Source organism: Peromyscus maniculatus, chromosome 4, assembly GCF_049852395.1.
Source record: "Peromyscus maniculatus bairdii isolate BWxNUB_F1_BW_parent chromosome 4, HU_Pman_BW_mat_3.1, whole genome shotgun sequence".
Lineage (NCBI taxonomy): Eukaryota > Metazoa > Chordata > Mammalia > Rodentia > Cricetidae > Peromyscus > Peromyscus maniculatus.
In genome coordinates this window covers 57874502-57894734 of record NC_134855.1, presented here as the reverse complement: position 1 = coordinate 57894734, position 20233 = coordinate 57874502, and the positions used below count along the sequence as shown (strand labels likewise).

General features: G+C 38.2%; 1 protein-coding gene across 8 annotated transcripts in view; it reads left to right on the top strand.

Moving 5' to 3' along the window:
- Pde1a (phosphodiesterase 1A) overlaps nt 1-20233 on the top strand; it is a 292768-nt gene that overhangs the window by 87117 nt on the left and 185418 nt on the right. For 2 of the 8 annotated variants that reach the window (XM_076569766.1, XM_015990558.3), the window contains exon 1: nt 5642-6158. The exons of 5 other annotated variants lie outside the window; for them this stretch is intronic. In XM_076569766.1, coding sequence (XP_076425881.1) covers nt 6106-6158 — 53 coding nt within the window. In that variant the 5' untranslated portion in view covers nt 5642-6105. Of the gene's footprint in view, nt 1-5636; nt 6159-20233 lie in introns of those variants that run through there. One more of the 8 variants, XM_042275548.2, reaches the window with a different exon arrangement.

Here is a 20233-nt window from a genome sequence, read left to right as displayed (position 1 = left end):
ATTCATTTGCCTCATGCAGCGGGTGGGACTGATATTAGCAAAGACAATAGCAAGGCAAATAAGCAGCTTACTTGGATAACTAAATGGAAGTTTTGAAGTCCTCGAAAACTAGCACTCCTACAATCTTGGCTTTGTTCAAACCAGAAAGGGTTCTCCACGTTCTGAATGCTCTATGTAATATTTATGATCAAGGCATGTAGACCTGAACATTCTTGAGTATTTTTGCTTCTTTGTTTAATAATAGATGATGATTTGTTACTCTAGAGATAAGATGTGTTCTACTGCAAATGATGGAGAAAGGCATACATCTTCTTAGTTGATGAAGTTTTGAATAGAAGACTCAGATGTAAGGAGTTTTGTACAAGTAGCCAGAGTATTTGGACCTTGAACATATTTGGATGAAAGTAAAAAGCCTAAAGAAAAGGAGATTTTATGTGGATTGTTTGGTAGTGCATAAGACTTAGTTATGATTAAGAGAAGCTAAACATGACTACAGAGTTTATTCTTAGTTGGGCATTGCATTTATATAAATTACCAGTTTATTCTAAGGGTGTGTGTGTGTGTGTGTGTGTGTGTGTGTGTGTGTGTGTGTGAGAGAGAGAGAGAGAGAGAGAGAGAGAGAGAGAGAGAGAGAGAGAGAGAGAGAGAGAGTCATGGAGTGTCAGGGCAGGAAAGGATCTCAGGGGATAGGTGGCCCAACCTCTTAGTTTGACTCATGAAAAAACTGATAAAACACATTGCAAAGAAAACTGCTTTTATGTCTAGGGTTTGAGTACATGCTCCTTGATACTAGGTCATGATTTTTTATAATAGAATGGAGCATAGATTCAGATCTTGGTAAGAAATAATCATTGGTTAGTAAGTTTAGTTCACACTGATTATCATGGGGCCCCATGGAAGGGCTTCTTTGGCTAGCTCTTAAAATTATTGGGGAAGTAATGGGCAATGTCTTGATATTTGAGTAGAGCCATGGGTTGTGAGAAGAAAGGATGCTTCTCCTTTCTAGGTTTTCTCCTCTTTCTCTAGGGTTTTCTATAGAAGGTTGAGAGTTGACAAGAAAGAGCCCAAGTGACATCAGGCAGAGTACTTACCTGCTACATAGTAGGAGGTAAAACCTCAGCAATAAAAGTAAACTCATGTGGCTCACAAAAGAGCCATCTGAGTTCAAATTCCAGATTCTTAACCAATTGTGAAATATGTAGCAAGACATTCATTCTGAAGAATGATTTAAAGCATGGAAGCTTTAGTTATCTACCTGGAGAGCACACACCAGATCTGTGTTCTCTGAGGATGACTCCACTCTTTCCCTTAGGTGAGTATTCCTCAGTGGTGAAGGAGCAGAGACCAGGCTAGCCCATCAGGAAGAAGGGGCCCTTTGCCATTTATCTTGCAGTGTAATTGACCATGTGATGGTCCCCATGTCTGCTGCCTATGACAAGTACAAGCTATGCTAGTGTTAGCACTGAAGTCATATTTTCCCATTTGTTTTTTAGGGTTTTTGTCAAGATCAAGGTAGTTTTCCAAGGGAGTATGACATGCACATTTCACCTTTCATGCTTGCTGAATCAAGCAAAATGAAATATTGGAAATGACTGAACTGGAGCTCTCAAGCCTTTAAGCTGGGTAGAAGGTGGGGCCACAAAAGTGAAAGGTGAAATTTTTTTAAGCAAAAATAACACCATGTGATTACATTAATAAAAGCAAAAAAAATGCCATTTGATCTTTTCTTTCCGTTTCTGTTCACTCCTCTACTTAACACATTCTGAAGTATGTAATTTGTCATACTACATTTCCTTATGTTCTCCTTAAAGCAATGGCATCACACACTTCATTCCAGACTGAAGTGACTTGACCCTTTAACAGATATCGGGACCATTTGCAGATAAATTCATTTTTTTTATTGCCTGGGTAGCAGATTATCACATGGTCTTCCTAACCTAACATTGCATGCCTGGGACTTTAGCATCACAGACAGAGAGCACACTGCTTATCTGATTTCCATGGTGATTAAGAGAAAACACCATGATTCTCTCAGGGTGATTCTGGCTGGAAACATCACAAAGGTGGATCCATGTGATTCACTACATGCAATAAGTTAGTTAAAATAGATATTTTGATGTTTCAGCCAAGCGTCTTAACACATATGCACTGAGCACTGACTGTGACGACTTCCAGTAGTGCTGAGTCAAGTAGGGCTCATGTGTGAGTATACATCTGTGTGTGTACATCTATATGAAGTGTGTGCATGTGTGAGTATCTATGCAAGCATGTGTGAAGATACGTGGTGTGCATGTGTGTCAGTGTACATGTGTGTGTGTGAGAGAGTATGTGTTTAAAAATGTTAGGGAAAACAGGCTGCATTTAGTTTACCACATTAGGAAAAACAAACTCCATTTCTGACCTCAGTCCTAATAAAAATCTTGATAAATTATATTTAGTTTATCTTATAAGAGATTTGGCCTGGTTATTTGTACCATGACTTTTAGTATTTTGTGTAGATGGTTGTGCTCATAAAGTGATATATTTTTGTAAACCGAAAGTGGTAACTTTTCATCTTGTTGAACGCTACATTAAAATTGATTGTTAGAAAAGGCAATGTTTGGCTATTTGTCCCTGTGCTTTTTCCAATCATGGTCTCAACATCTCTTGCTCATACAATCCCTCCTCTCTCTCACCGATTGGACTCCCGGAGTTCCAAACTAGTGGAAACACATGAACTATGAACCAATAGCTAAGGAGCCCCCGTGGAACTGAATCAGGCCCTCTGGATAAGTGAGACAGTTGATTAGCTTGAACTGTTTGGGAGGCCTCCAGGCAGTAGGACTAGGACCTGTCCTTAGTGCATGAGCATGGAGCCTGGGGACTATGCTGGGCCACTTTGCTCAGCCTGGCTGAAGGGAGGAGGGGACTGGACCTGCCTGGACTGAATCTACCAGGCTGAGCTGAATCCCCAAGGGAGTCCTTGCCCTGGAGGAGATGGGAATGGGGGGTGGATTGGAGGAAGGGCAGAAGGAGGGAGGACAGGGGAATGTGTGGCTGACATGTAAAATTAAATTAATTATAAAATTAAAAAAATAATGACAGAGAATCTCTAGAAAAAAAAGGCAATGTAAGAAAAATCAAATTTAAATACTCTTTGAAAAGTAAATTAAAGTAATTGTGGAAAAAAAATGCTTTGGGACCAATGAGATGATTCAGCTGATAGAGATGCTTGCTGCCTAGTCTGAGGACCCGAGGTCAAGCCCCAGGATACACATTGGTGGGAGGAGAAAATCAGTTACTGCAAATTATTCTCTGACTTCCGTGAATGTGTACACACACACACACACACATACACACACACACACACACACACACACACACACGCACGCACGCACGCACACACGCACGTGCACGCACGCACGCACACATGCACACATGCACACACACAACCCTGTATAAATGAAAAAAAATTACATTTTTCCCTTGTTTTAAGAGAATGTTTAGCTTATGGGCATATTCTCATTGCTTTTTGGGGATGAAGATTGGGCTTAAATATTGTGCTTAACATAAATGTGAGTCTCTCTTGTCTCCCTTAATCACTTAAAAGAAAAAATAAATAAATTTAACACGAGGAAAGTTGTAATTTGCTTTCCTGTGATCCATTCAAACAACTTTTAATTTCTTTGGTCAATAATGGAGTCTTGAGTTTGAAATAAACACTATGTTGATTTTAGCAGGAACTTGGCTAAATGTTAATTGGCATTGTGCTGAATGTTTTTATTGTCATAAAAATAAATTATCTCACATTATTTTAAAAGGTTTATTTTTTATTTGTAAGTGTGTTGGGGTGCATGCAGGTATGCATGGGTGCATATATGTATGTGCACCAATATGTGGGTGTCCATGGAGGCCATACTAGCGCACGAGTTTCCCAGGAACTAGAGTTCCAGTGGTTGTGGGTACTGGTAAACAAACTCAGGTCCCCTAGCAGAGCACTAAGTGTTCTGAATTGCTAAGCCATTTCACAAGACTCGTATTACATTTTTCAATGGAAAGGTAGATAGAATTTTTTGAAATATATGGCTTATTTTCTTGGATTATTTCTTTCATGGTATATTTACATCATATTAATCATAATAGATGTAAACCATTACTGTAGAGACAGAGAGCCACTCACTACAAATGCAAAAGTTCCTTCCAGGAAAAAATGTAAAATGTGTGATTATTTATGTACTTCCCCATATGACAAAGAAAGTCAACACGTATGATTATAATAGAATGTGTATTGAACAGGTCTGCCTATGGGATTGGGTTTACATGGTCTCCATATCTGGCTTATTGCTGTGTAAGAAGTCATGTGAGTTCATGATTGCATGTTACTGCTAATGATGGAAACACTGATTTAGATGTTTCTCTATAAATATATGTGCATTGATATGATATATAATATGAAACTATCTTTTTATGTAGAATTTATATAGGCATCATAATTTCTATGACAGTTTATTTGCAAGGAGAAAGTTTAGCACAAAATCTCAAAAGGGACTACAGAATTCAATTAATTTTATGACTTCATTTTATGAGCATTGAAATTGGAATCCAGACAGGCAAGAAGTTTGTCCTATAGTCAGTGGAAGACAGAAGCCAAACGTGTACACGTTTGTTTTACTTTTGGTTCAATGCTTTCTCAGCCTGATTTGCCCTTCCTGGTATGGTTTAGAACTTCTTGATAAAAATCAGTGGCTGTTATAACTCTCCTCTCCCTTTGGTGACGAATGGAAAAAGGTGGTCTTGTTTCTCTGAAATGTTTACACATGACTGCAACCAGTTCCCTACCTTTGAGAGTTTTGATCTGGCTTTTTATGGATCATTCAACCAAAGCCATGTCTACTCCTCACCTTCCTCTTTATGACATGCATTTTCAAAATGTTGTGATCATGCTCTGAGATGGTACATTTAAATACATACTGAACCTCTCTCCTAGAATTTAATGACTTCATCCTGGACCATGAGGAGCTTAAAAAGCTTAAAAAAGCCTTCAAAATAACTTACCTTGAAAAACTAGAATGTGTGCTCTCTCATGCTCACACATTTGCTCGTAGTCCTCTTTCCTGTTTGCTTTTCTTCCCTTTTATTGTTATATAATTAAAATTTTACTATACCCTAAGATCTTACGCACCCAGACTGTTTTGGTTTATTTATTTATTTATATAACCAGCATTTATGTATTTGTGTGTATATGTGCTTGTGTTTTGTCTTTGTTTTGGTAGTGTTATTTTCATAGTTGGAAAACTGCATCTGAGGACAAAAGCATCAGGGTACATTTTTACTAACAGACTTGAGCAACGCCTGTTTTTCTAACTTCTGGACTCTGGCCAACACACAGGGACTTCTATCAGCTGAAATGGCATCTTCAACCTCAGCCCAGTGTAGGTTATTAGGTTGTATGTGTCCAAAACGATGACTCGTCCCCACACTTCATCCAGCGTGAATTAAAACAAGATTGTAAAATAATTATCATCTCCTGAAGCAGAGCCAGCTGTGGCCGCTCCAGCCCATCGTTCTCCAGGAATTCATATACAGTTCTTATTTTAACAGGACTGACTTGCAGAGGGCATTCACTTGGGACTGCTCAGCCAGCTGTACAACTTTTATTTTGAAGAAAAAAAGTTGAGCCTCAGAACAAGCTGTTTTAAAGACAGGGAGGGACTTAGCCTTGCCGGCTTGACCAGCATGTGGAAGGAGAGTTCTCATGGCTGCAATAACTTAGGGGGAACTCCTACCTGGGTGTCGCTTGGGGTAGGAAGATTTCTGTTTGTTTTGTTCTGTTTCCGAGGGTCCCGTGTGTTTCTCTTGCCTGTATCAACGTGACTCTTGGTGGGTTTTGCACACCCTGCCCTGTGGGGGAGTGCCCCAGCGTGCCTGTCTTATGTGGCCTCTATGGACACACTGCCCGGCTGGCAGAGAACAGGGAAGTTTTCTCCCAGCACCCAAAAAGAGAAAGAGGAAACTACTTTTTCCTTCTGGGCTCCTTGCAGCACAATAGCTCAGGATAAGCTTTCACGTTCCCTCCCCGGATTTTCTGGAGTGCTTTCCAGGAAGAAGTTAAAACTTCATCTTTAAATGGATGAGTATGTCACAATCAGGAAGAAACATCTCCAAAGACCCATCTTTAGGTAAGTCATGCTGCATCCCAGGTGGCTCTGGGGCTGCCAGCCACAGCGGTTTCTCTCCATCTTCAACCTGAGGAATGTGGCACTCAAGTACAGCCGAGCAGCAAAGAGCGCCTCGAGGTTAACTCCATATATACTAAAGAAATCCTTTTTGTGTTCTGTGTTCTGAAGCTCGCTCGGTACATAAGCTCTTATCAACTCCTCAAAGTGTGTTTTGAAAAACATCTTAGCTGTTCCAAGCACATGAGTGACATAGCTCTGGAAAAACTTTTAAAACCTCGTGCAATCTCTCTCTGTTGCTGAGCGCTGCTGCCCACTCTTCTAATCGGAAAATAATTGTGCTTGGTTCTTTGAACCGATTACACACTCAAGGGCAGGGTTGCTGTGCTATGAATGCTAGGTCTTCCTGAAGTAATGTGCTCTGAGATACATTTGAACTTGATAGCTACTGGACTGGAGTGTATATTTTCTAGAGCCTTTGGGAATGTTAGGTGAGCAGTTAGGAAAAGAATAGGGCAAAGAGGTGGGCTGAAGTAAGTATGACCAGGAAATTATGGGCATAGTAGAACGGACTCAGATAATACAGTTTATTTGGTGTATGGGGCGGGGGGACTGGTTTCTAATTTTTTTAGCTTGATTGTTTAGTTATATGTTGCAAGTTTAGAATTTAGTATTGAAAATGAATAATTTTTAAGAATATAAAAAATAAACAATTTCTGCTTCCCAAAACAAAGGAGTTAAACGCCAACTTTCTATTATCTCCCCACAAAATATTGTAAGCATACAAAAATAGTAAATGTTAACGACAGTAGATGCTAATCTCAAGTTGTAGCCATTGGTTGTTGATCTAGGTAAAATTCAGAATAATAGGAATCTATGGAATGGACTTCTGTAGTTACTTCATCTTGAATATGAGTAGATCTTAAAGAGTGGAATTACATAAAATGTGGCCATTTTATACACTAAGTAAATATTACAGTTTCATTAGTAGAAATAGTATATTTTGGTAATGCTTAACATAGTTCTACTATAAATCTGTTTAAAAACATTTTGAAAGTAAATTATACTTAAGTCCACGCTTATGGACTTAAGTATAATTGACATCTACTTAAGTGTGTGCCTGTAAATACTGCAAAGCAACTGATATAATAACTATTCAAAAATCCAAAAGTATCCTCAAAATGGATATTTAACTCAGAGGTCTTCCAACCCTACATAATTAATCTCTATTTTCTTCTATGTTCATGGTAGTTACAAGAACTGCTCAAACAGGGATCTGCTTTTTGTTAAGAAAGCTAGGTTGGACAGAGGCAGACCTACCTGGCCATCTCTTCTGTGTATTTGGGGATGGAGGCAGATGGCTTTTATGTCAAATCCTCTTCACTCCTCTTAAGTTATATGCTCAGCACTGTTGCTGTTAGGCTTCGCCTTCTCTACCATTACATTATTTAAATACAAAGAACTGGCTTTTTGTATTTAAAAGATTGTTTTTGCCCTAATAATTAGAAAAAAAATCATGGTGATTTTAGATATTTGCTTCATGTTCTTGGTGATCTGGGTGAATTCCCCTGTTTGCCATGAAGAGGCCATACTTTCATGCTGGCAGTTGTTTAAAGAAAGTACAGGAAACTGGCCAAGGTTAGATGTAGGGCTGAGATTTACTGACCAACTGGCGCATGGGCCCTGTGGTTGCTTCTACTACACTTGGTGATGATGAGAGATGGGCGCATATCTTAAAGGATTCATGTAATTAGTCATAATTCCTCAGAGAAAGCACAGTTGGGCACTGACTTCCTGATAGCTCTTTGTATTTTTAGGCAAGCTGGCAATTGGGGCAAATTCTAATCTTTGCTATTTTGCCCTTATCTCATTTTGCTCTTTCTCTTGGTACCTTGCCCCTTTGGACATCCTCCAGTTATCCAGAGTCTCTTGCTGGAATATCTTTTCTTCTTAGCAATCTCTTCCAGACCATTCTTTCTTAGTGCACTTGTGCCTGTTTCTCCACTTCTCAAGGGGTTTGCCTCTGGTTATCTGTTTCCTATGTGCTAGTGGGACCACATAAATTTAACACAACTTTTGTGAGCATAGTATCTTAGCTGCTTATAAATAATTTGTTTAAAGTTTTAGCAAGACAGGTAAGGTTTGGAACTTTTATTCTGAAATTCCAAAATTCTTTCTCTGGGAATGGTTTTTCCTGTAAAACTCATGGCTCTAATTCAACTCATCTGTATTTCTCTGTCAGGTTTTGCATTCACTAGAGACATTATCTTGTATCTACCTTAGTGATGGCACTCAGAGGGCAATACCTTGCAGGAGGAAATAGTAACCTGGGAGAGACAGTTGTTAGGAGTAAGTTATTCTGGCATCTAAGTGATTTTATACAGAAAATAGAAAAATGATTTTAAATTCACTTTTTTTTTGTTTTTGTTTTTTTTTTGGTTTTTTCGAGACAGGGTTTCTCTGTGTAGCTTTGCGCCTTTCCTGGAACTCACTTGGTAGCCCAGGCTGGCCTCGAACTCACAGAGATCCGCCTGGCTCTGCCTCCCGAGTGCTGGGATTAAAGGCGTGCGCCACCACCGCCCGGCTTAAATTCACTTTTGAGACTGAATTAAAGTCAATTTCGCGTTAGCATGATTACTGTAAATTTAAGAAACTAAAACCAATTCATTAAGTGGGAAACATAAGCAAGTTTTGGAGTAATGCGTGGTACATACTGACATTCTATGGCTGGATTAAGAAGACTATGACATAATTTAGATCCTGTTTCTAAGAATGTATAGGTTTCATACAATGAGAATTCTCAAAGTATTTCACATAGTAAGGCTATCAAATCCTCTTATAAAGAACTTCTTTGGAATAGGCATACGTATGTACATTTCCACGCTATGTGAGGCAAAGAACAAGAGCAAAAGTCCTTTAATGATCAAGGCAGGAGTGTGCATTATCTCATCATGAATAGTGTGTGTATCTTTGGGATCAATGGGACTGCTGATCCTTGAGCATTTGTAAATGGTGTTTCCTGGAAACACGCCGTGGTTATGGCCGTGTCCTTATAACTCAAGCTTATGCAAAGAAACAGCAATTCTTTTGTTCTAGAGAAACAATATAGATAAATATCACAAACCCCATTTTTCTCTGGGATCTGATATCTGATACTTTATCTCTTCCTCATTTTATCAATTTATATTTTAATATTATAAAATTTAACATGATCACACGAAAGACACTTGTGTAACTTCAGCAAAATAATTGCTGAAAACATTTCCATATGACAATTTTACAAAAAGAAACACTATCACAAACAGATATTTGTGTATTTCCAGCCAACAACACAAATTTCTGCCCCTCAGCACTTACAAAAGAAAGTTACATGGGTCATTAAAATCCAAGATGTAAAACCAGCAATCAATAAGGGAGACCTTATATACACACATGGCTGTAGGCTTTTCAAGTTACCTTTCTGTATCAGCAAAAGGATTTTCTCTGGGGACTAATACCTGACACATTTATCTCTTCCTCATTTATCATTTTATTGAGATTCATCAATTTATATTTTGATATTACAGAATTTAAGACAATCACATGAAAGATCCTTGTGTAACTTCAGCAAAATAATTGCTGAAAACATTTCAATATTATCAGATTCATATTATTTAGTAAGCTTTCTTTAGTGCATGTGATGAACCAACCTTAGTCCCTGATACCAGGAAAACTGTTTCCCCTAAGAAGCTTCAGTTGTGAAAATATTTCTTTGAATGTCACTGGCATGCAGAGTTTAAGCATAGCTTTTGCTATGAGATTACCTCCTGGTTCACTTCACAAGTTCTCCCACAACCCCCAAATTTTATTGCATGTAAATTTTTCCCGTTGTAGTTCCTAGAAGTGGATAGTTAATGTGAACTGTAACGATTCTTATAGGTTAAATGTTTGTGTTGTTTGAAAGCAACAACCTTTGAACCTCTTTTAGAGTTCAAAAATGGGTAAGTTATTTTTGTGGGGATTTTCCATTGGAAGTACTGTTAAGAAAGTCATAAACAAAATCAAACTACACAAATAGTTCTTCATCAGCCCTAGCAATGAGAACTGCTCTATTCATCTGGGATCTGAGACACTGAAGGGCAGTGATGCCAGGGCCAAAGACTAATGAAAATCATGTTGCGATCTTCCCAGACTCCCAGCCTGCAGGACATGCTGTTTCTTCTCTTTATGTGTTTTCAAAAGTTTTATTTTTACTAGTATCTGTTAACAGTGGAATTCTGAGTGTGTTTTTGGCAGACATGTTCTGTTCACATAGAAATGTCGAATGCAGTAGGATGGAATGAGAAAACCTATAAAAAGATCTCAATTTTGTTTGCGGGTCTATTGGGAAAGTTCTGGGGTTTATGGTTTATAAAGGAATATTATAAAATAAGTTATGTATAAATTTGAAGTATCTACCATATATTTAATACCAAAAGTCTCGTTGTTTACAAGCATTGTTGTTGATTCCCGTGCTTTAGCTCAGTGTATACTACATTATCAAAGCCTACACACAAGGACAACCCATTCGTTCAGATTTGTAAACATTAATAAGAGAGGGGTACCAGACTACAGTAGTTTTTTCTCTAGGCAAGGTATCCAGACGAACTCACTTGTTCCGATTTTTTAGGTCGTTGCATCTCCTGCGCTTGTGGTGCAATGAAGAATAACTTGGACAAATAGTGTAAAACACAAAAAAACTCACTTGAAAATTGAAAGCAGTTATGTTGCATTATTGGATGTTTTTATTCCATAAATATTTAAGTTTTTGGTATTATTTAATTGAAATCTCTTTTGAGTATCTTCCTTACACCAGAAATATATGATTTTGAGGAAAATACGTTGTAGTACAAGGACATTACTTAGAAAAAAATTAAGTATTAATGCCAACTGATGAAATGGTAAAATACATAAAACATCCTTCTTTTTATTCAGTGTTCTCTTAAGGATATGGCTCTATGTGAATCATATATAAAATATAATGTAAACATAATATAATTCTATATTTGTAAATGTTTTTTTCAGTTTTCACCCTCAAGATATGTTTATAAATTTGGTTAGTTATAAAAGAGACATCGAGGCATGGTGATTGCATGAGTCCCTGTCTTGAAAAACTGGGAAAACAAGAGCAAGGGAGAAAGTGAGCATGTGAATTTGTAAGGGAGACAGTCATTGGAAACTTAGTTTTAGAGTTCTCAAACATGTGAATGCTGTTTTTTTTATGTAGGTGATAAATAAAGAACAAAATAGTTACAATTAGGATTTTTTTTTACCCTTCCATATTAAAGTGGAAAATATTTACAATGCAAAGACGTGTGTGTGTGTGTGTGTGTGTGTGTGTGTGTGTGTGTGTGTGTGCATGTGTATATGATTGCCTAGACATACATGGTGCCTATATAGAAGCCAAAGGTTGACTTCAGGTATTTTTCTTTATAGCTGTCTATCTTATATTTTGACAGAGTCTCTCACTGAGCCTGGTGTTTAACCATTTTAACTAGACTTGCTGCTCAGTGAACCCTTGTGATCTGCTGTCTCTTCCTACCTATAGTGTAGTTACAAGAATGTGCCATCACACTGGCTTTTATGCAGGTGCCGGGGCCCACATGCAGATCTTCACACTTGTGCAGCAAGCACTTACCTCCTGAGAAATCTCTCCAGCACCAAGAAGTGAATTTAAAGTATAAAACACTATAGAGTTGTGTTTCTCAGCCTTCCTAATGCTGTGATCCTTTAATAGTGTTTCTCATGTTCTGGTGACCACAACCATAAAATTATTTAAGCGACTACTTTACAGCTGTAATTTTGCTACTGCTATGAATCATAATGTAAATATTTTTGGAGATAAAGGTTTGCCAAGGGGATCACGACCCACAGGTTGAGAACTGCTGCTGTAGAGCATGATTCTACTTAACAAAAGAAGACTATTCTAAAACTGATATGTTTACTAAAAATTAATCTTTTTGTTGTGTAGGTCAAGAGTGTTAGCGCTGCTAGGTAAGTGTCATTGTATATAGAGGACAAGGAATGAATATAAATTGATCTTTAATGTTTACAAATTATAAAAGTCAAAGCAAAACAAACACATTTGAATGCAAGACAGGCAATGGTTATCATGAAAAAGTAATCAGACACTAGTGTGCCTATTGACTTCCCGAGTCATAATAGGAGTTGCTCTCATTTTTAAGTGGTCACTATCAATTATAAACTGTACTTGGTTATGTATTTTAATTTGGCGTTGCTGTCTTCATCAGAGGCCTTGATATTAATACTAAGGACTAACTTTCACCCAACACTTTTTAGAAAAGTTATTTGCATGCAGTATTCTAGACAACACCATGATGGGGATGAAGTTCAAAATGAATGATTTCAGCCATGGAACCAAGAACCAGGAGCAGATTGAAGCATGGGAAAGTGTCTCTTACTCGGCTGCACACATCTTGCTTCACAGGCTAGACAGCTTGATGATGCTGGAGGTTATTTTGGGAGTTTGGTATGATTTAGAAATGGCTTTTCAAAGATCTGGAATGTTTGAAATGAGGAAAATCAAGATAGAATAGAATAATAATCTATTTAATGGTCTCACATAATCTGGAAATTCTTACATTTTAAGTAATTAGCCTTCTGTGGCTTTTGTTTAAGTAAAAATCAGGAGCAGAAAGTCATACCAATGGATGCTTGTTAAAAGATGACCTGTGGCTCTGTAGACAGGGGATAACTTTAAAGATGTCTACAATATTTATAAACCAAGCCTCTTCAGTTCTGTGCCTGGACATAACATAGTTTTGACAGTTTGTTCTCATGGGAAAGCTTCAGTTTATTTATGAGTTTGATTACGGCTACTTGGACATGAGCTCTAATTGAGGAAAATCCAACATTTCCTGAGTTGGAGCTGCTGGAGGTGGAAAGAAGCCACAGTGCATCAGAAGGGACCAATCACTCTTCTCCGTGCATTGTCTGTGATATCTCTTCCTGCCTTTCCAGAACCATGCTTTCTGTTATGAAGAGACTTTATTTCTCAATTGAACTGGTGTTCATTCCCAGTGTTTTCGTGTCTCAAGACTGGTATCTTAGGAAGGTATTTTCAGAACAGGAATGTGTGTGTGTGTGTGTGTGTGTGTGTGTGTGTGTGTGTGTAAGTGTACTTGTCTGTGTACATGTGTGTGGGTTGTTGCTATCTTTGAAAAGACCATGTGTTGACAGCAGGATGTCTTCTTCAATTGATTCTCCACTTTATTTTATAAGACTTGGACCTTCTTGTTTTGGCGAGGCTGGCTGGATAGCGAGTCCCCAGGCCTGTCTCAGCACCACAGTGCTGAGCTTACAAGCATGTGATGTCATGTCTGACATTTTCCCATAGAGTGAGGATTTGAATTTGGCTTCTCATGCTCATGCTCACTGAGCCATCTCCTCAGCCCTAGAATAGCTGTTTTTATTGATTATTTATTAACCGGCTGTATATAGGCATGGGGAATTATGAGCTTTTAGCATAAAATTACTTCAGCTTTAAAATATATTACTATTTAATTTGACTATTTTCAGGATCAAAGGGTTTGAACCAAATTGATTTAAGAATCCATGATAATGAAAGAGTAAAGCTGTGTCATTAACACAGGACAGTGACAATTTTACGAGTTCCAATTGAGGAAAGAACAGAAAGTCTCATTAGGTCAATTCACTTTTAAGTTATATCATTAAATCAAAAGTTTGGATGAAAGTAGGGATATGTGAAAATCTGGGAACAATTGTGTGTTAGAGATCTCTAATGAAGTTGCCAGATGCTCATGTCTCCTCCTGCAGTGATGTTTCTGTGGAACACATAAACCAAACAAAGAATAGTTGCAGATTTCTTGGTCCACAGCTCAGTACTTGCTGTTCGATTGAACAGATTCTGGTTGTTTGTAAACATTGTAAAAGATCCCTTGGCATTTTCATTTGCATCCTTTTTACACAGTTCCTCCATGTTATATCATAATGACATGAATGAGGGGATTGACTTCCCTAAAAAAAATATAAGATTCCTAAGGCTAGAATAAAAATTGAATCCACTGTAATATTCCTCATAACTTTTATGAAAATGTGCGTCATAAGTAAGAAAGTGCTTACTAAAGGCTTCAAACTTAGAATGAGTTTAGCATAGTTTTACAAATAAATGAAGCAGTACTTGTGATCAATAACAGAAGATATTTGCTTTCTTATCTTTAAAAATGCTTAAAGAGGAGCTGGAAATTGGCTCACTGGGTAAGATCATTTGCTGCTCTTACAGAGGACCAGAGTTTGGTCTCAGCGCCTACATGGTGGCTCATGACCATCTGTAACTCCAGTTCCAGGGAATCTGGCACACTCTTTGTCTCCCTTGGGTACTGCATGCATGTGGTGAACATACGTACATGAAGACAAAACACTCACAGACAGAGACTAATATAAATTAAAAAAGCAATACCACTGAAATGGGAACTGGAGAGAGAGAGAGAGAGAGAGAGAGAGAGAGAGAGAGAGAGAGAGAGAGAGAGAGAGAGAGAGAGATCTCAGCACTTATGAGCACTTGCTGCTCTTGAAGAGGGCCCAGGTCAATCAATCACTGGAGACAATGACATTAGCTATTGCTATTTGTAAGAATTCCCCAAATGTAATGCTTAAGATGACACTCATCTTAGGGTAGAAGTAGGGGTGGAAGGATCCCACTGATCTTCACAAGGCTGGGCTTGAGCTCAGTAGGGCTTTCTTGTGTGCTTGTCTCAAGTGGAGCATTTGCTCAGGGTGGCTGGTGTAGGGATGCTTGGCTACGTGATTGAGCTTTCTTGCATTGCATCTCTAACATCTCTCCATGGAATAGCCTGGACAAATTCTCACCATTGTTGTAGGAAGCAGAAGTGGAAGCATTTCTTTTTCGTAGGTTCCAGATGAATTCTCTTGAGTCATGTTGCCATTGCTCCACAGGGAAGATCAAAAAGTCATACAGCATGCTCAGGGTTCATGTGGGAGGCCATGATGCCAAAGAGCCATACACATGAACACACACACACACACACACACACACACACACACACACACACACACACACACACACAATTGGGCGAATTAGTACAATACACTTTCTCCAAACATGCTTATGGTTGTTTTTTTATTTTGATTATTCTTTTCCTTAATTCAGCTCTAGTTTATTCATCCATTGAAGGGAAAGTAGATCATCAAATCTTGCATGCTATAAAGTAACCTCAGTGATTACTGAGGACAGGAACAATTATTAACAGAGTAGTGAGTTCCAGATGGGTGTTGGGTGGATACTGGGTCAGGTGTGGTGCACCTGACTCCCAGGTGACAGCATACCTTAGATACCTAGTTAAAATATTTTAATAAGTTTCAAGTTTCAAGTAGTCTCACCTAATTGCCTATAACAGTAGTTATTTTACTGATAATGACTATCCATGTTTTCTCAGCTCCTTTGGATAATTGATCTTCATTAAGTAACTTGCTAACACACCTGAGGAAATTAGTTATTTTAATGGAGGCTGGAGAATTAATTATATAATTTTAGGCAATTTAATTCTAATTTTATTAATCCTCCGACCTGGAACATCAGTTTTGGGAGCAGCAGCGGGAACAGAGTTTTCTCATATGCATTAGATTTGTAGCTGAGTGGTACGCATAATGTGCATTTTTCTTGGTTTAAAGTTTAGTAATTTTTTTTCCAAATACGTTCTCTATATAATAGATTTATGGTAATGATTTCTGTTCTTGAACTGTCCCAAATATCACTGCAAAAAGCAAATGTGTTTGTAAAAGCTACAACTTTGATAACCTCTCTTTTGAATCAGTGACACACAGAATGGATATTTTTATTTTTACCATTGTCAGAATCATAGCTTACAAAACAAAACATAAACAAACAAAAAAAAAACCTCCCGCCATTAGCTTTAGAGATACTGGTTCACCAGGTCTTGGGATAGAAAGCTTTGATGTATTTTTAAAGCTTCCAAGGTTCATTTTAGTGCAGAACTTGATGTGGGCCTGTTTCTTTGAATGATAGAATTCAAGGGATTCTTCAAAAAAAAAAATTAATTCTGCTGATAGAATTAATACACACTAGAAAAGAAGGATCTGGAAAATTAATACACACTAGAAATTAAAGCTCTGGAAGTGCTCTTAATAATACCAGAAAATCATTGGAAAAGGAAGCCAAACTTTTCTTTCTCTTTTTCATCAAAACAGCCTTTGCTGGTGACATGCGCCTGTAATTCTAGTATCCAGGAGGTGAAGGCAGGAGGATTGTATGTTTCTGTGTGTGAGCCTGTCAAAAAGGATTTTAAAGAAAAGATTGATTTTTTAAATGTAAAAATCTGTTAGGTTTAGTACTTCCGATTGTGATTTTTTTTCCTCTTAAAATTCTTTTTATGTGGCTCTCTGTGTGCATGTGTATTTGTGTGCACTTGTGTGATGATACTTGTTTGTGAGTGTAAATGTTCATGTGAAGGTGCCAGAGTCCATATATGGAGGTCAGAGGACAACACTGAATGTCAGCCTTCATTGTTCGTCTTGTGGGTGAACAGGAGCTCTGTTGCTCTTCAGGTGCGTGCGCTAGGCTGCCTGGTCATTGAGCTTTCAGCAACTGTCCCATCTCTACCTCCTGTCTCCACAGAGGTGCTGAGTTTACAAATGGTTGATCTACCGTGTCGTCTTTTGTGTCGCTTATGGGGAATCCCAATTAAGGCGTTTATGCTTGTGTAGCAAATGCCTTCACCGAATCATCTACCAAGCCCTCTCCTCTTAACGAAATTCTTAAATACATTTGTTTTCTGATGTAGATCTACACAGGCTACCAGGAACTCCAATGTAATACATCTTGGCTTTGGCTGTACCTTGAAATCATCAGAGACTTAGAAGGAAAAATCCAAATGCACAGGTGTCTTAGTTACTTTTTCTGTTGCTTTGATAAAATTCCCTGATGAAAGGGGAGAAGGGGTTATTTTTGCTCACAGTTCAAGGGTATAGTTCTTCCTGAAGAGGCAGTCTTGGCTTCAAGAGCTTGAGATGTCTGCACACAATACATCCACAGTCAGGAAGCAGAGAACAATGAACTCAGGACCCAAGCCCAGGGAAATGGTACCACACACTTTTAGGGTAGATGTTTTTACCTCAAACTGATCAAGATGATATCTCACAGGCACGGCTGGAGGCTAACATAGTCTAGACAATCCCTCACAAGTGTACTCAGTGGCTTGTTTCCTATGTGATTCTAAACCCTCTTAAGTTGTTAATATTAACCTTGATAGCAGGTGTTACGAGTAAAATTTTCTGGATAAGATAAAGGAATCAAAGTCTTCTTAAATTCTCTACTTTTCTTCTATGCAGTCCATTTTGACTATCCCAGCCTTAGAAAGAGGTATATGGGAAACACAGTGACAGAAAAGGAAGGTGGCCCACTTACTTAAGAGTGTCCTTTGAAGAAAGAAGGTTTCTGATGGCAAACAGAAGGAGAGGACACCTAGAATCTGAGAGAGTGAGTACAGGCAGAGGCTGAAGTGTTCTGGAATGTTGTGTAAGTAGGGAGCCTTCCTGACTGACCAGCACCCAGAGCTGAATAAGCTTCCCTAAGTGACGAATGGCTGATAATTTGGGACAGACGAGAGTCCTAAGGCTGGCCGCATGCATTCTGTAGATATGTGCTGCCACTTTTGTGATATGATGTCAAACCTGAACTGAGCTTGACATTTTTAGAATATCATGTCCTTTTGTCCTAGGACACCACTGCCCTGACACACTGGGAACAAAGCGTTATGTTTGTAATTGCTGCTTACTGTGCTCACTCCCCATTTTAGAAGCTTGGCAGACAATCTTATATTTATTCTGTTTAGTAGTTCTCAAAATGTATTCAGTTTACAGCTCTCATTAATGTCCTTAGAAAGTTGTATTTGGAAGAAACTCTAGTTACTTCTATATTTCTCCCAAATATGTCTCCATTTTTTTTTTTTTGAAATTCACTTACCTTTTTCTTCTTTAACAAATTATGTTCTTATTTGTATTATCTGGAAGGTAGTTTGACCCCAAGAAATGTTTCCACAGCTAATATTTTTCCTCTCCTCTCAGAGAAACAAGGTTGCCTAGCTGGAGAATAGTGACTGTTTGTTATGTAACCATGATGGTGTGAGTTTAAAAAAAAGAGGAAGAAGAAATATTTTGAAAAGATTGAGAAACAATGAACAATGTCACATTATTGAAACAGCTGAGGGTAAATGAAGAAATAACAGATGGGAGTTCTGTGGGATTGTCACACCCAGGTGTCACTTTGCACACAAAGTGGGCAGACTGTTATCTAGATTTTGAATTTTTCCTCCCATTTCATCTTGAAAAGATTTTTTCCAGCATTGCCTTTAAATTCATACTTAATGAAAAACAGTCTAAAATATGCAATGAACATTATCTGAGAAGTAATAGCATAAAGTTTTGTAGAGTCCTATATAAGATATTTAATTTAAATTTTAAATGCCTGTTTTATTATTTGTTTGCAAACTATCTTGGTGAAGTAGGATGATTCCAGCTCCAAGGCAAAGAAATAAAGGGTCAGAGGGTCACAGGAAACTAGAGGAGGAGATAATTAAAAGCAATGACACTAGGAACAAACAGATAAGTATGTTTGCCATTACAGGCTTTTCTTCACGGCGGGTAAGGCTAGGAGACAGTACAGACATGCACAGCTATGTGACTCTTCGCTGAGCTGTCCTTCCTTCCTTCCTTCCTTCCTTCCTTCCTTCCTTCCTTCCTTCCTTCCTTCCTTCCTTCCTTCCTTCCTTCCTCCCTCCCTCCCTCCCTTCCTTCCTTCCTTTCTTTCATTTTTGTTCTAGCCAATGAAATTACTTGAGTTAAAAAAACAACCTTGCTTTTCTGAATTATGTAATGCATTTGATTTCTGTGCAAGCTTTCTCTTGAAGAGGTGGAGAGGCAAACAAAAAGCCACAGTTGTGTGATTTACTATGGTAACTGTACAAATGAGGATTTTACAGGATACATATGATGCTTCTACTAGGAATTAGAGGACACAGAGTACTGTCTCCAGACGAAGAAGGAGGAGGGGGAAAAAAGAGATAAAGTTCAGGCTGTTGCTTTGAAAGTGTTCCCAAACAGAAGAGATTTGTTGCTATCATAACCTAAACAAGCCTTTCCCAAGCCACAGAAAGACCCTGGAGATATTGGAGGATGTGACTTCTTGGATGTGCAACACAATACTCTGTTGCACTCTGACTTCATTAATGGAAATGATTGCAATTGGGAAGCAGTCAGTCTATTCATCTCTATTTCAAGCAATTCTTTCCACAAATGCCCTAATATCCAAAGGGCTGGAAGCTCACTTTAAAACCTTGAATTCACTTACCATTATACTTGAGTTCCACGAAGGTTCCATGTTTGTTTTGTTTCATTTTCTGTTTATTTGTCTTAAACTATTTTATCTTATTGTAAACTTTTTGAAATGTCATGCTGAAAATTTCTTCTATAAAGAGAAAAAGAAAATCTCACAATGTGTTAGACAAACTATAGACTGCCCTTTGAAGGCTATTTCTTCTCTTTTAAGATTCTTTTATTGAGGATAAGGAGATGGCTTAGTGGGTAAGAGAACTTGCTATGCAATCATGAAGACCTAAGTTTGAATCCTCATAAAAAGCTGCATGTGGGCACACATACCTGTAATCCCAGCAATAAGAGACAGAGACAAGATCCTGGGAGCTCACTGGCCAGCCTGCTTAGCTGAAATTATGACCTTCAGTTTTGATGAGAAACCTTATCTCAAGAATTAAAATACAAAAAGGACACTCAACCTCCTTTTCTGGCCCCTACATGAGCACACAAAGGCACACACATACATAAGCATATAACACACACACACACACACACACACACACACACACACACACATGCTGTGGATGTCTTTCTGTATGCTGTGAATATGTGTTGCTCTTATTGATTGATAAATAAAACTGTTTGACCTATGGCAAGACAGCTTAGAGATAGGAGTGAAATCCAAACATATAAACAGAAGAGAAAGGAGGCAGAGGACTCTGCTAGCCACT